This window comes from Nomascus leucogenys, chromosome 22a (assembly GCF_006542625.1).
Source record: "Nomascus leucogenys isolate Asia chromosome 22a, Asia_NLE_v1, whole genome shotgun sequence".
In the NCBI taxonomy this organism is placed as follows: domain Eukaryota; kingdom Metazoa; phylum Chordata; class Mammalia; order Primates; family Hylobatidae; genus Nomascus; species Nomascus leucogenys.
In genome coordinates, this window is record NC_044402.1 from 56028873 (window position 1) to 56044376 (window position 15504).

At 45.7% G+C, this 15504-nt stretch overlaps 1 protein-coding gene across 5 annotated transcripts in view; it reads left to right on the top strand.

Moving 5' to 3' along the window:
* ANKS1A (ankyrin repeat and sterile alpha motif domain containing 1A) overlaps positions 1 to 15504 on the top strand; it is a 204557-nt gene that overhangs the window by 84948 nt on the left and 104105 nt on the right. For 3 of the 5 annotated variants that reach the window (XM_030802653.1, XM_030802654.1, XM_030802655.1), the window contains exons 4-8: positions 1249 to 1311; positions 12528 to 12824; positions 13591 to 13666; positions 13952 to 14053; positions 14162 to 14263. In XM_030802653.1, coding sequence (XP_030658513.1) covers positions 1249 to 1311; positions 12528 to 12824; positions 13591 to 13666; positions 13952 to 14053; positions 14162 to 14263 — 640 coding nt within the window. The remainder of the gene's footprint in view (positions 1 to 1248; positions 1312 to 12527; positions 12825 to 13590; positions 13667 to 13951; positions 14054 to 14161; positions 14264 to 15504) is intronic. The other 2 variants (XM_030802657.1, XM_030802656.1) reach the window with 1 other exon arrangement.

The window sequence follows — 15504 nt, forward strand, 5'->3', positions numbered from 1 at the left end:
TACCTCCTGTTCTTTACATTTATATCTTTGGAAAAAATTGTATTTGGATTATGCAAGTTTTAAACAAGCCTCTTACAAATACAACTCCCTGTCATTTGAGTTGGAGGTTGTGTGCCAGTTTGAGAGGAGATGGGCATTCCTTATATGATAAGCCATTCTCCCCTTTCCTCTCTCTGCTCTGAACTGAAGCTGATACTTTTCTCAGTTCCTTGAAGGAGGGAGATATTGATGTTTCTCAGTAAGCTTAGGAATATTTTTCTAATGACTTTGCCGAGAGGGGATTGTTAAATTACCTGTAGGATTAGACCAAAGTTTTCCCCCCAAAAATAGGAAATTATCCTGGCAAGTCCATCTGTCAGGAGACTCATGCAGTTCTCAGTTAGCTGTTAAAAGCATGACTTTGATTCTGAGAAGGGCAGCTTCATTCTGAGACATTAGAAAATTAAAATAGTGCTCCCAAATCTCTTGATTTGGAGATTGTGTGTATATAGCTGTTAATCTGCCTTCCTTTCCCCTTTTGGGCTGTATTTTCTGGGTAGGTGAGCAACAGACATTTAAAGTCATCATTGAGGATGTTTGTTTATTAACATTTGGGAATGAAAAGTATCTGTTTAGAATTACCTCTTTAGAATCTAAGTGCAATTTTACTCCTCCTAGCTAAAGTGGTCATTTCTCCTCTCTGGAGGAAATGCATAATGAAGTTTGCTTGTAACTAATATTCTTCAATGTTGGAAAGACTGGTCACCCATTAAAGTCCTTCTCATTTAAGAAATTTTCAGCAACCATTTCTAATCCTCTTTGCTCATGTTTGCCTTGAAACACAGCTGCTTGGATTTTTGAGCTACCTGAGTGTGCTAGCTTAACCTGCTCACAGCTGCCTCCTGCTTGGAGTATCAGTTGATAGGTGGGACCCCAGCCCAGTGCTTTGAGTATCTGGTAGGCAGGTGGTGGGCAGGAGCTGGGCAAGATGTCTGCAGTAGCTTGAAGACTTTAATGGATCTAGCTAGTGGTTACAAGTACTATATTGATTCATTTTAAAACCATTAATATGGTTCCAGTAGGATGCTTAGGTTAAAGGGGGGTAAGAGTAAGGTGCCCTGGAGGTTGTCTTTCTTATTAACTTCCCTTTGAGGCATCCAGAGGGCAGATTCAAGTTGTTCTAGGGTTGGGTTTCCTCAGGGCTGTGTATTGCTTTGATATATTTCATCCATTTTGTCATCACTTTTTCTTTTCCTCTCCTTTTTGTAGAATGCTCTTGAGATCAAAGAACTCAAAAAGTACGGCCCCTTTGACCCTTATATCAATGCCAAGGTGTGTACTTTGCTGCCAGGAATTCTCTGCATCATTTCTCCAAGCTGTACCTCCTCTTTGGTCCTCTCCGCTTCTACTCTTGTCCACTCAGGCTCCTCCTCATCACGCTGACTGTTGTCTGCTTCAGTCCATCTGCTTTTGGCTTCTCTGGGGATGGGAAAATGCAGCTGCAGTGGGTTTTGGCTTTATTTTTAAAACCCATACTAATTTGGGAAATGGTGGGCTTTTTTTTCTGGAATATTTGAAATGGCAGGATTGGGGAAATAGAAAGGACCATATTACATACTTAATTTACAATTTTGATTCTTACAATTTTTTAAATGTAGTTAAGAGATGTCAAATTATCTTACTTTTTAAATAAGCATAGAAAAAATGATTAAGTTGTAATTCCTGGAATTAAATAAATATTTTTAGCCTACTTTCTATTTGTCTTTTGAAATGGAATCTGATTTTCAGATTTCAGTAGCTAATGGTGGAGATGTGGAGGAAAGGACATGGGTGATCCGTTTTATTCCTTTAAAAGCTGTTGCATGACTCTCATCTCCTGGAGTTTGTGCATCTCTGCCTGATGCTTTAAAACCACGACCCAATATCTCCAGCCATTAGCTTCTCTCTGCTTGATCACTCTTGACCCAGGAAGGGTTCTGAAATATGAAACGATGTTGCAGGACCAAGGTAGGCACCTGCCTTAGTCTCCCTCCCTGTGAGGCTGGGACAAAGAGTAGTCTGATGGGCCTGGTGATGAACAGGCCAGCCCTGTCTGCCCCTCAGCCCTTCCCACATCTGAGCAGCAGAGCCTGTTCACTGGGTGATGGCGTTAGCCTCTTTCCTTGGTGCTCTCACCCGCTGATTTTGGTTAAAGATTTTATTCAGATGAAGTTTGGTTTTTGGCAACAGTCTGGAGTGTGCTCAAGACACTACATTATCCACATTAGCTACCTTTTACTTGTTCTGAAAACAGCTGCCTTGGGGAAGAGAAACATAAGATACTTCTGTATGTTTCCAAACACAAGGCAGATACTTCATGCTTTTGAGAAATAGTGATTTAGCAAAGGAAGCCCCCTATGGGCTGGACCTAGGAAGGCCCTGTGGGAGATTTTGTTCAGCTGTTGGGTCTTAATGGTAGAGAAGCAATTTGACCTTAGGTAGTGGAGCACATCAGCTTTGTTTTGGCTTACTCTTTCTTACCTCCCTTCCCCTTCCCTTCCTCTTCCCTTCCCCTTCCCCTTCCCTTCCCCTTCCCTTCCCCTTCCCTTCCCCTTCCCTTCCCCTTCCCTTCCCCTTCCCTTCCCTTCCCTTCCCCTTCCCCTTCCCTTCCCCCTTCCCTTCCCCTTCCCTTCCCCTTCCCTTCCCCTTCCCTCCCCTTCCCTTCCCTTCCCTTCCCCTTCCCTTCCCCTTCCCCTTCCCTTCCCCTTCCCCTTCCCCTTGCCCTCCCCTTCCCTTCCCCTTCCCTTCCCTTCCCCCTTCCCCTTCCCTCCCTTCCCTTCCCTTCCCCTTCCCTCCCCTTCCCTTCCCTTCCCCTTCCCTCCCCTTCCCTTCCCTTCCCTTCCATTCCCCTTCCCCTTCCCTTCCCCTTCCCTTCCCTTCCCTTCCCTTCCCCTTCCCTTCCCTTCCCCTTCCCTTCCCCTTCCCTTCCCCTTCCCTTCCCTTCCCCTTCCCTTTCCCTTCCCCTTCCTTCCCCTTCCCTTCCCCTTCCCTTCCCCTTCCTTTCCCTTCCCTTCCCTTCCCCTTCCCTTCCCTCCTTCCCTTCCCCTTCCCTTCCCCTTCCCTTCCCTTCCCTTCCCCTTCCCTTCCCTTCCCCTTCCCTTCCCTTCCATTCCCCTTCTCCTTTCCTTCCCCTTCCATTCCCCTTCCCCTTCCTTCCCCTTCCATTCCCCTTCACCTTCCCTTCCATTCCCTTCCCTTCCTTCCCCTTCCCCTTCCCCTTCACCTTCCCCTTCCATTCCCCTTCCCTTCCCCTTCCCTTCCCTTCCCTTCCCTTCCCCTTCCATTTCCCTTCCCCTTCCCCTACCCTTCCCCTCCCCTTCCCCTTCCATTCCCCTTCCCCTTCCATTCCCCTTCCCCTTCCCCTTCCTTCCCCTTCCATTCCCATTCCCCTTCCCCTTCCTTCCCCTTCCATTCCCCTTCCCCTTCCCTTCCCCTTCCATTCCCCTTCCATTCCCCTTCCCCTTCCCTTCCCCTTCCATTCCCCTTCCCTTCCCTTCCCCTTCCATTCCCCTTCCCCTTCCATTCCTCTTCACCTTCCCCTTCCATTCCCCTTCACCTTCCCCTTCCATTCCCCTTCCCCTTCCATTCCCCTATCACCTTCCGCTTCCATTCCCCTTCACCTTCCCCTTCCATTCCCCTTCCATTCCCCTTCCATTCCCCTTCCCTTCCCTTCCCTTCCCTTCCCCTTCCCTTCCCTTCCCTTCCCTTCCCCTTCCATTTCCCTTCCCCTTCCCCTACCCTTCCCTCCCCTTCCCCTTCCATTCCCCTTCCCCTTCCCCTTCCTTCCCCTTCCATTCCCCTTCCCTTCCCTTCCCCTTCCATTCCCCTTCCCCTTCCATTCCTCTTCACCTTCCCCTTCCATTCCCCTTCACCTTCCCCTTCCATTCCCCTTCCCCTTCCATTCCCCTATCACCTTCCGCTTCCATTCCCCTTCCCCTTCCCTTCCCCTTCCCTTCCTCCTTCCCCTTCCCCTTCCCTTCCCCTTCCCTTCCTCTTCCCCTTCCCTTCCCCTTCCCTTCCCCTTCCCTTCCCCTTCCCTTCCCCTTCCCTTCCCCTTCCCTTCCCCTTCCCTTCCCCTTCCCTTCCCCTTCCCCTTCCCCTTCCCTTCCCTCCCTTCCCCTTCCCCTTCCCTTCCCCTCCCCTTCCCCCCTTCCCTTCCCTTCCCTTCCCTTCCCCTTCCCTTCCCCTTCCCCTTCCCTTCCCCTTCCCTTCCTCTTCCCCTTCCCTTCCCCTTCCCCTCCCCTTCCCCTTCCCCTTCCCCTTCCCTTCCCTTCCCCTTCCCTTCCCCTTCCATTTCCCTTCGCTTTCCCCTTCCATTCCCCTTCACCTTCCCCTTCCATTCTCCTTCATCTTCCATTCCCCTTCCCCTTCCCCTTCCATTCCCCTTCACCTTCCCCTTCCATTCCCCTTCCCTTCTCCTTCCCTTCCCTTCCCTTCCCTTCCCTTCCCCTTCCCTTCCCTTCCCTTCCCCTTCCATTTCCCTTCCCCTTCCCTCCCTTCCCCTTCCATTCCCCTTCCCCTTCCTTCCCCTTCCATTCCCCTTCCCCTTCCCCTTCCATTCCCCTTCCCCTTCCCTTCCCCTTCCATTCCCCTTCCCCTTCCCTTCCCCTTCCCTTCCCCTTCCCCTTCCCTTCCCCTTCCCTTCCCCTTCCCTTCCCTTCCCCTTCCCTCCCCTTCCCTTCCCTTCCCCTTCCCTTCCCTTCCCTTCCCTTCCCCTTCCCTTCCCCTTCCCTTCCCCTTCCCTTCCCCTTCCCTTCCCCTTCCCTTCCCCTTCCCTTCCCTTCCCCTTCCCTTCCCCTTCCCTTCCCTTCCCCTTCCCTTCCCTTCCCCTTCCCTTCCCCTTCCCCCCTTCCCCCCCTTCCCCTTCCCTTCCCCTTCCCCTTCCCTTCCCTTCCCCTTCCCTTCCCCTTCCATTCCCCTTCCCCTTCCATTCCCCTATCACCTTCTGCTTCCATTCCCCTTCACCTTCCCCTTCCATTCCCCTTCCATTCCCCTTCCTTCCCCTTCCCCTTCCCTCCCTTCCCTTCCCCTTCCCCTTCCCTTCCCCTTCCCCCCTTCCCCCCTCCCCTTCCCCCTTCCCTTCCCCTTCCCCTCCCCTTCCCTTCCCCTTCCCCTTCCTTTCCCTTCCCCTTCCCCTTCCCCTTCCCCTTCCCTTCCCCTTCCATTCCCTTCCCCCTTCCCCTTCCCCCCTTCCCTTCCCCCCTTCCCCTTCCCTTCCTCTTCCCTTCCGCTTCCCTTCCCCTTCCCTTCCCCTTTCCTTTCTTTCTTTCATTTTAGAAAGGGTCTCCCTCTGTTGCCCAGGCTGAAGTGCAGTGATTGGCCTGCTCTTTAAATTCTGTTTTCTAGTCTTCAGAATAGGAAGATACTTTTAGTTTTTTTGTTTTTTGTTTTGGAAGTAGAGTGATAGAGTGAAAAACTCATAAGTCATAGGCTTTCATGTCAGACCAGAGTTTAAGTTCTGGGATGCGACTTATTAGTTTTGTTGACTTAAGCAAGTTATTTAATTTCCCTGAGCCTCAGTTTCCTCTTCTGTAAAATGCGGCACGATTATCTACCTTGCTGGATTGTTTTGGAGTTTAAAGAAGATAATATACATAAAGTAAAAATATCTGGTAACTAGTAATATTTGAGATACTAATTTTTTAAAGTGTATATAATGTATTTCTGCAAAGGCATTTTTGGAATCTGTTTTTGTTACTGGTAGATGACACTTAATGAAACATTATTCAGTTAGTCTATTCAGAGTTTTCTTTTGTGGGGAGGAAACTTAAAGTGATTGTTTTCCCAACAGTGATTAGTTTAGTGAGCTTATAAAGCTTTGATAAAGGGTAAGACTTTGGTTCTTGAAAGTACATTTTCCTATCCTTTAATTTTGCACATATAAAATAAAATTAGTTTAAATGTAGTAAGAACATACTTCTTTCTTTGGAAATAATTCCCTTTGCCTCTTCCCTGAAAGGCCAATTGATGCAAACTACATTAAGAGTAAAGCTGTGGCCGGGTGCTGGAATTACAGGCGTAATCCCAGCACTTTGGGAGGCTGAGGCTGGTGGATTACCTGAGGTCAGGGGTTCGAGACCAGCCTGGCCAACATGGTAAAACCCCATCTCCACTAAAAATACAAAAATTAGCTGGATATGGTGGCATGTGCCTATAATCCCAGCTACTCGGGAGGCTGAGGCAGGAGAATCGCTTGAACCCAGGAGGCAGAAGTTGCAGTGAGCTGAGATTGTGCCACTGCACTCCAGCCTGGGTGACAGAGTGAGACTCAAAAAAAAAAAAGAAGTAAAGCTTGCCAGTGTAGTGGCTCACATTTGTAATCCCAGAATTTGGGAGGCCAGAGCTGAAGATTGCTTGAGCCCAGGAATTTGGGACCAGCCTGGGCAACATAATGCGATCCCATCTCTAGAAAAAATAAAAAATTAGCCAGGCATAGTGGATAGTGGTACATGCCTGTATCCCAAATTCTCGGGAGGCTGAGGTGGGAGGATTGTTTGAGCCCAGGAGGTTGAGGCTGCAGTGAGCAGTGATCACTGTCACCTGGGCAACAGAATGAGCCCCTGTCTCAAAAAAAATAAATAAATAAAAAATAAATAATAATAATAATAATAATAAGAGAGAGACAGAAACAGAGAGGTAAAGCTGTTTGGGTTGTGCTGAGAATGCAAACCCTTCTTGAGCTGATTCAAATCTAACCTCCTTTGACCGGGCATGGTGACTCACACCTGTAATCCCAGCACTTTGGGAGGCTGAGGCCGGCGGATTACTTGAGGTCAGGAGTTCAAGACCAGCCTAGCCAACATGGTGAAACCCTGTGACTACTAAAAATACAAAAATTAGCCAGGCGTGGTGGTGCGTGCCTGTAATCCCAGGTACTCGGGAGGCTGAGGCAGGAGAATCACTTGAACCCGAGAGGCGGAAGTTGCAGTGAGCCAAGGTTACACCACTGCATTCCAACCTGGATGACAGAGGAGACTCCATCTCAAAAAACAAAAAACAAAACAAAACAAAAAAAAACTGATCCGATCTCCCTAGGTTTTGTCCTGACTCAATGGATTTTTATAGATCTGGCTTATGTCTAGGAGTTGTTTTGTTAGAGTACTTTTGAGTGCTAAGTTCTGTCAGGCACCTGTACACATTAAGAAGTCTCAGATGGCTTATTTTGGGAGCAGAAGTAGTTTTTAGGAGCTTTCATGTTCTTCTTCTACATTTGGGGCCTTTTTCAACAAGTTGGTGTAAACCAGTCAAATGTAAATTATCCTTAGCTAAGGCAGAACCATGAAAATTGCTCATTTTCCCCCTCTTAACAATTTTTCCTTAGTCTGAGTATCATAAAATGAGTAACAATCAAATTAATATTAGGGCAGATCTATTTTATTGGTACATTTAAAATGATTTCACAGTCTTAGAACTGAAAGGGACTTGGAATTTTATCTAGACCAGTTGTCTCCAAATGTAATCAACCTTTCTGGTTGCATTAGAATCACCTGCAAGCTTCTAAAAAACTTTTTATTTTAAAAAAAAGAAAAAACTTCTAACTTAAAGTTTTGAGGATAATGCCATGAACTATGGTACTCTTCTTGATACTCCAGTGTTAACATTTTGCTACCTTTGCTTTTTCTCTTTCTGTGTGTGTGTGTATGCAATAATTGTTGTCACTGATGAAATATTTGATATTAAGTCATGGACATTATGACCCTTTAATCCTAAACACTTCCATTTTGGTATTAGTTAGTTCTTTGACCTAAATCTCCTAAGAACAAGGACATTCACTTATAAAGCCACAATATATTTATTACATTTGGAAAATTCAATATTGATACAATACCATTATCTAATATAGAATCCATGTTCAAATTTTACCAGTTGTCTCAAAAATGCCCTTTAGAGCAATTTTTTTATGATCGAGAATCCAGTCCAGGATCATACATATTAATATGGAACAGTTCCTCAGCCTTTCTTAGCCTTTCATGACATGGATAGTTTTTAAGAGCACAGGGCAGTTGTGTATACTGTCTTTCAGTTTAGCTTTGTTTGATATTTCCTCATGATTAGATTCTGGGTATACATTTTTGGCAGGAGCGCCATGGAAGTGGTATTATGTATGTCCTTTTTAGTGCTTTGCATCAACAAGGCACATGACGTTGGTTTGTCTCATTCTTGATGATTATGATTGATTGCTTAAGTTGGTGCCTACAAATCTGGGGTTGGACCTACTACTAGCATTTTTTTTTTTTTAGTTCCCATGTAATTCCAAAATAAAGCTGGTTTGAGAACCACCAATTTAGGCCAACTTTCCACATAGAGCAGGAATCTTTCTATCATTTGAAAGGTGACCCTCTACCCCTTATTTTAATTATTTCCTTGTTTTCCCTAATAACAAACAGAACTCATTACTACTTGGCAGCCTGTTTTTGGATTCCATTGAGTTTTGGTTTGTTAAGTTTGATTGGCATCTATCTTCCTAAACCTTCCATTTTTTTGGATCAGAGTTCTGCTTTCCAGAACAGTACAGAGTGAGTCTAACTCTTCTTCCACATGATGGACTTGCTTTCATGCTTCTCCTGTGTCCTTTCAATCTCAGACCTGGTTTTTCCTTTCTTTCCATTATGGTATGTTTTTCTAGGGCCTGTGCTTTCATTGCTGCAGATAGCTGTAGGCCGGGTGTCCCTAACTTCAGTATCTGCCAACAAGGGGTAACTGTGCAGTTGGGCTATAATCTGAACACTAGGAGGTGATGGTCCTGAAATAGTTCCAAGAGGAGAAAGGCCAGGAAAAAGTTTCTTTCTTTCTTTTTTTTTTTTTTTTTTTTTTGAGATGGAGTCTCACTCTGTCACCCAGGCTGGGGTGCAGTGTTGCGATCTCGGCTCACTACAACCTCCATCTCCCAGGTTTAAGCGATTCTCCTGCCTCAGCCTCCTGAGTAGGTGGGATTACAGGCATGCACCACCACACCCAGCTAATTTTTGTATTTTTTGTGGAAACAGGGTTTCACTGTGTTGTCCAGGAGGGTCTCGATCTCCTGACCTCATGGTCTGCCCACCTCGACTTCCCAAACTGCTGGGATTACAGGCATGAGCCACCACGCCCAGCCAGAAGTGGGTCTTAAGATGGGTAGGAATGGAGAATTTGTGCAAAAGCACTGGGGGAAATTTGGGCTATTTCCTCTCACTCCATTTTCTCAGTCCAGATTAGTCGTAATAGGATTCTGGGAACTCTGGAGGTATTGTGAACACCTGTAGTGAGATTTGGAAGCTGTGACAGGGAAACATTCCAGATGATCAGGAGTCTGTGCTGCTCCTTAGAATCCTTTCTTTTCTTGTGAGTGTATTAACCAGCACTTAATAATAGTTTCCTAGGCCTGCCAGGCGTGGTGGCTCATGCCTGTAATCCCAGCACTTTGGGAGGCCGAGGCAGGCAGATCACCCTGAGGTCGGGGGTTCAAGAGCAGCCTGACCAACATGGAGAAACCCCATCTCTACTAAAAATACAAAATTAGCCAGGCGTGGTGGCACATATCTGTAATCCCAGCTACTAGGGAGGCTGAGGCAGGAGAATCACTTGAACCTGGGAGGCGGAGGTTGCAGTGAGCCGAGATCATGCCATTGCACTCCAGCCTGGGCAACAAGAGCGAAACTCCGTCTCAAAAAAAAAAAAAAAAAAAAGTTTCCTAGGCCTGACCCTCCGAGGTGCTACTTTGGCAAGTCTGAGGTTGGACCTCCTACTAGTTTTTTTTGTTTGTTTTTTTGAGACGGAGTCTCGCTCTGTCGCCCAGGCTGGAGTACAGTGGCGCGATCTCGGCTCACTGCAACCTCCGCCTCCTGGGTTCACGCCATTCTCCTGCCTCAGCCTCCCGAGAAGCTGGGACTACAGGCGCCCGCCACCATGCCTGGGTAATTTTTTGTATTTTTAGTGGAGATGGGGTTTCACTGTGTTAGCCAGGATGGTCTCGATCTCATGACCTCGTGATCTGCCTGCCTCGGCCTTCCAAAGTGCTGGGACTACAGGCGTGAGCCACCGCGTCCGGCCCCTACTAGTTATTTTTAAGCTCCCATGTAATTCCAAAATGAAGCCAGTTTGAGAATCACTGATAGTTCTTGCCCTGATAGTTGTCAGGCGCAAAAAGCCTACAGTAATAAGAGCTTATTGTGATGGCTTGTGTCAGTGATGGATGTGGTCACCACCATAGATATAATAAACTTGGGTATTATAGTTACCAGACCATGTCTGGCATGATTGAAACCTAAGTAAGATGCTCCCTATACTGTGACTATGAGGGTAACTTTCTGCAGAGATGTGGTTAGACCATTTTTAACATGAGGCAGGAAATTTGCCAGTAGTGATTATGACCTTGCCTTTAGCAGGGCAGCTTTGTAAGAGCTGCTTTCATTCTGGCAAAGAAGAAATAGAGAAAAGTTTTTTTGTTTTTTTTTTCTTTGCTGGATGGTTTAGACTTTTACAGTTCTTTAGCCCTAATGGCATACTTTTTATAAAATCAAGGACAATTTATTCTGGTTGTCGAGAGACAACTTGGATATAAGAGATACAATAGTATTTGCTTCAGAGTAAATAGTTTTTCTGGATTGGAGTTTTAATAAGAATAAGCTGACTTTCTTGGCTCTTTCTGTCATACTCATCTTGAGATGTACAACCTGGAGAATCCTTTTAAACTTCTTTGGGTTACTACTCTGCCCCAGAATTACTCCACAGAAAGATCCTGTGAGTTTTTGTTAATGTAGGTGTTGGTTCATCAAGAGAAAGTGATAATCAACCAGAGAAATGTTGGGTTAAAAAAGAGAGAAACTGAAGGGACAGCTCTTAAGTTTGCTTAGGAAACTAATGCCATAGCTTAATAGGGCCTTCCAAATGGGTATCCTAAAAGGTTTGTTTGGCACAGGGAGGACCTCAAAGACTTGCTTTCTGCCTAGCATTTCCCCTTCCTCCAGACTTTTAGGTTACATGGAATTTGCCCTTCAGGGCCCAGTCATATCATAGGAGGCTGTGGCTGGCAGGCTGGCTGTATCCTCTGGCCGGCGAAGGCTGTTGGCACTTTCCTGGCAGCTGCTCTCCTTGAGTCGTGTTTGAGCTCAGTGCAGCTTCGTCTGCATCCTGTTTATTTGTGTGCATTTATCTTTGCATGTGTCCTGCTACTACTTTTTCTGTCTTTATTTCATTTAAAAATTTTTCTTTGCCATCGTTCTCACCTTTTGGGGACTTGCTCCCAGCAGCTGTGGATCTTTCTGGTATACTTGGTATAGTTGGAAAAAATGATGCAGTCAAATGCCAGATCAAAAGCAGATGGAATTGCATATGCATGTTTGGGTAACTCCTAATCCATTACTTTTAGTGTCATTAATAGAATTAAAGCAATTGCAGAAACATTTTGACCTTTTGACCACTGAAAGGTGCACAATATTGACTTAACTGACAAACCCCCTCTTGAGCTTTCTGTCCCAAAAGTAGCAGAAGCCTCCTGGATAAATTTAGGAATCTCAAAATCTTGTGGGAGAATTATTTTCATCAGTGCTTCTCAAAAAGGAGAGGTCATGGGACTTACTTTATTTCTGCTCTAATTAGACATTGTCAGTAGTAAAAGAGCATAATTGGAATGACTAACATTTTGCCTCTGGTGGTTGATAAAGCACACAATTCTCCCATTTTATCCCAAATTCTGTCTTTAGTTTGAAACAAAATTGGCATTAGAGGACTGTGGGTTGTGAGCTTGAATTGATAGCAATATTACATTTGAATATTTTGCACCTCTCACACAAAACATGCCAGCGTTTGCCTCTTTCTTACATAAGAAACATCTTCCTGTGCTGGCTGCCATTTTAATGAAGTAGATACTGCATGCGTTGCTTGGTGCAGGCTCCTGGGGTAGGCACAGTGCAGCGTCAGGGTCCCCTATTTCTCTGTGACTGAGCCCGAGTGCCCCCTTTACCTGGAAATGGCTTTTGGCTGATACCTTGAGCGATTTTTAGTCTGCTCTGTTACTTTCACTGTTGGCTCATTGATTTGCATGCAAGAAGCTATGCAGATGAAAAACTTTTATTAAAAAGCTTATGTGTAAGGCAATGGATGGTTGACAAATGCAGAATCAGAACGATAGGATTGAATGCCTACAAATTGTAAAACCATTTGAAGTTTAAACTGAAATAATAGCAGTGATATTATTGGTATTCATCTTGCCAGAGCTTCCACCAAATGCCTGCCACATTTTCTTGTTCACTCTCCTTACAACCTGGAGACCCTTCCTTCATGGCACACAGGGGATTGCCAGTGTTTAAGAGATGACTTCTCCCCTCTCACAGTCACTGGGGGAAGGTGTCACTGATTAGACCAGTCAGTCTTGTTTGTAGGGGAGTATGCCTGGATTCTGACTTTTATTAGCCCCCAAGTGTTGCTGCTATTTTTCTCATTTAAATTTCAGTGGTTTTACGTGTGGTTGTCCCAGTCAGGTGCCCGTCTGCCAGTCACCTTTCTGATGTGATCGCTTGTTAACCCTTTAGAACAATGACAACGAGACGGCCCTGCATTGTGCAGCGCAGTATGGCCACACAGAGGTGGTGAAGGTGCTCTTAGAGGAACTGACGGACCCCACCATGCGCAACAATAAATTCGAGACCCCTTTGGACCTGGCAGCACTGTACGGGCGACTGGAGGTGGTGAAAATGCTCCTTAATGCACACCCCAACCTCTTGAGCTGCAACACTAAGAAGCACACCCCTCTGCACTTGGCAGCAAGGAATGGCCACAAAGCCGTGGTCCAGGTCCTCCTCGATGCTGGCATGGACAGCAACTACCAGGTAGCAGGGTGGGTGGGGGCTCCTCCAATCTCAAGAGACTCAGTCATTTTACAGAAGGCACAAGGACCATGCTGCTGGGCTGTGCTCTTTATTTAGCACGTTTCACATCATGTTTCAAATGCTTCCATTTGCTGACTCATTTTAATGTGACACTTTAAAAACAAATGAACTCCTCAATGAGTCTATTATTTTTTTGTTTCTTTTCAGGGGGTAATCTGTAGTCATTAAACCCTGAAAAGATGTGCTTATGGACTGGCTCTCAAAACCAGAAGTTTCATTATCTTCCTATCCATGTGTTCCCACTGCCACCATTTAGCGCCTCCAAAGTCTCATCAGCTTGATGATGCCAGCAAGAAATGCCACATTTCCTTGCTTTGTTAGCCTTTCCCATTCAGATGAATAATTCCTTAGGTTTTGTGTTGACCAAACCGCATTTGAAGTGAGGGTGTTTCTCTTGTACTTTTCTTCTCATTACTCCTTCCACCCAGGAAGGTAGAGTTCTGAGGCATTTCACCAGTAGATGGCTCTAAGAGTAACTGTTCAGTTATTCACATGTGGCCTGCTGGTGGCACAGCCATGGCCTCGGTGTATGGGCCACAATCGTGGTTTTGGAATCCACACAAGAAAAGCTGGAAAGATAATGACAGAGGGCTTTGTGTAGTTTGTTTTATTTTGTGTCCCTTCTTGTCTGTGTCCCCTTTGTCATGTGAAGCCGCACCAAACTGTTCTGATGACATCCCGCTCTGCGCTCTCGTTTGCTTTCCAGACGGAGATGGGCAGTGCTTTGCATGAGGCTGCTTTGTTTGGCAAGACCGATGTGGTGCAAATCCTGCTGGCTGCAGGTGAGAGGTCGGCAGCGCTCTTGTCTACACAGCATGCCAGGGTTGGGATTGTTTCTCCCTAGTCCCCTAGGGGGATTTTTGCTGGCTGTGTTTGAACTCAATGTATGTGTATCTCCACTGGTTGATTACAAGTGTGTAAACTGTTCTTGAATAGCTGGATTAAATGGCTCTGGATGAAAAATGTTGGCCATGCTGCTGACAGCCTTAAATGTCCTAAAATTCGACCCTTTTGGAGGCTGGCTTGAAAATGCTCACTCCCCTGGTCCACCTGGTGTGCCTTTCTAGGAATTGACGTCAACATAAAAGATAACCATGGACTGACTGCCCTAGACACTGTTCGGGAACTGCCTTCTCAAAAGAGCCAGCAAATAGCAGCATTAATTGAAGGTATCATCCTTTCTCCCTGTCTGGGTGACCAGGGGACACACGAATTGAACCAAGCCATTTGTATTTGGTGCAGCACTTTTTATTTATTTTTTTACTCTTTCCATGTAGATCACATGACTGGAAAAAGAAGTACAAAAGAAGTAGATAAAACCCCCCCACCCCAGCCACCTCTCATCTCCAGTATGGACTCCATATCACAGAAGTCTCAGGGTAAGGTAACTCTCCCCTATCAGTAAAGGGGTGCTCAGCTTGGAAAGAGTTGAACATTCGTGGGCAGAATGGAAAAATCTTGATTTAAATAATAATTTTGGGGGGTTGTGAGTACTTAGTTTATATTCAGTTCATTTTTTGCCAACTACTATGTGAAGTTTTATTGGACTTAGTTTATGCTTTTGACTGCGGGCCTCTTCTTTCCTACTTTATTTTAGCCTCCACTTTTCCAATTGGCTCTGTGAGATCTATTCTGGGATGTGTAGTAGAGAGGATCATCTCAAGATGAATTCAAATCTCAGTGAAACCTTCTTTTTCTAACACACAATCACAACCTAGTGCCTTGTACATAGTTGATGAATAATAATTTTTTTTTTTTTTTTTTTTTTTGAGATGGAGTCTCACTCTGTCATCCAGGCTGGAGTGCAGTGGCGTGATCTTGGCTCACTGCAACCTCTGCCTCCCGGGTTCAAGCGATTCTCCTCAGCCTCCTGAGTACCTGGGATTGCAGGCACCTCCCACTATGACCAGCTAAATTTTTTTTGTATTTTTAGTAGAGACAGGGTTTCACCATGTTGGCCAGGCTGGTCTCGAACTCCTGACCTCGTGATTTGCCTGCCTCAGCTTCCCAAAGTTCCGGGATTACAGGCGTGAGCCACCGTGCCTGGCCAATATTTAATGAGTATCATCTGATTGGTAGGTGGGTACATGGCAAATTTTGATAATATATCATATGAGCAACAAATGTGGTCTGGATGGGAGCTTAGGGAGTCCAGCCTAACTATCAGTAGTCAGGATCCACCTTTTCAGATGCATTTAGCAGCCTTTTGGGTCCTTGATATGATGAATACAAAGATAGAATAAAGATTGACACCTTTCCCCAAATATAGATCACAATAAAGAAGGCTAGAAAAACAGAACAAAGCTAAAAAGGAAAAAGGGAAAGGGATTTCCCAGAGGAGTGCAGGGCGATAAGGGCTAAAGGGTGCCCAGCTCTCTGTACTGTGGAGTCCTCATCTTCCTCCCACATGCACTTTTTTTCTTGACCTCATAATCTGCTAGTAATGGGATTAGTAGTTCACTGACCTCTTCAAGGATTTTACATTTATGGTTTTGATTATTTACAGGTGACCCAGAGTTGCCTGGGCTCTTAACAGTTGGTAACTTTGCAGAGTCACACGTTTGGATTGCAGGTGCTCCGAGGCTGATAGTTATCTAACAGGCCAAGCTAACAGCTGCAC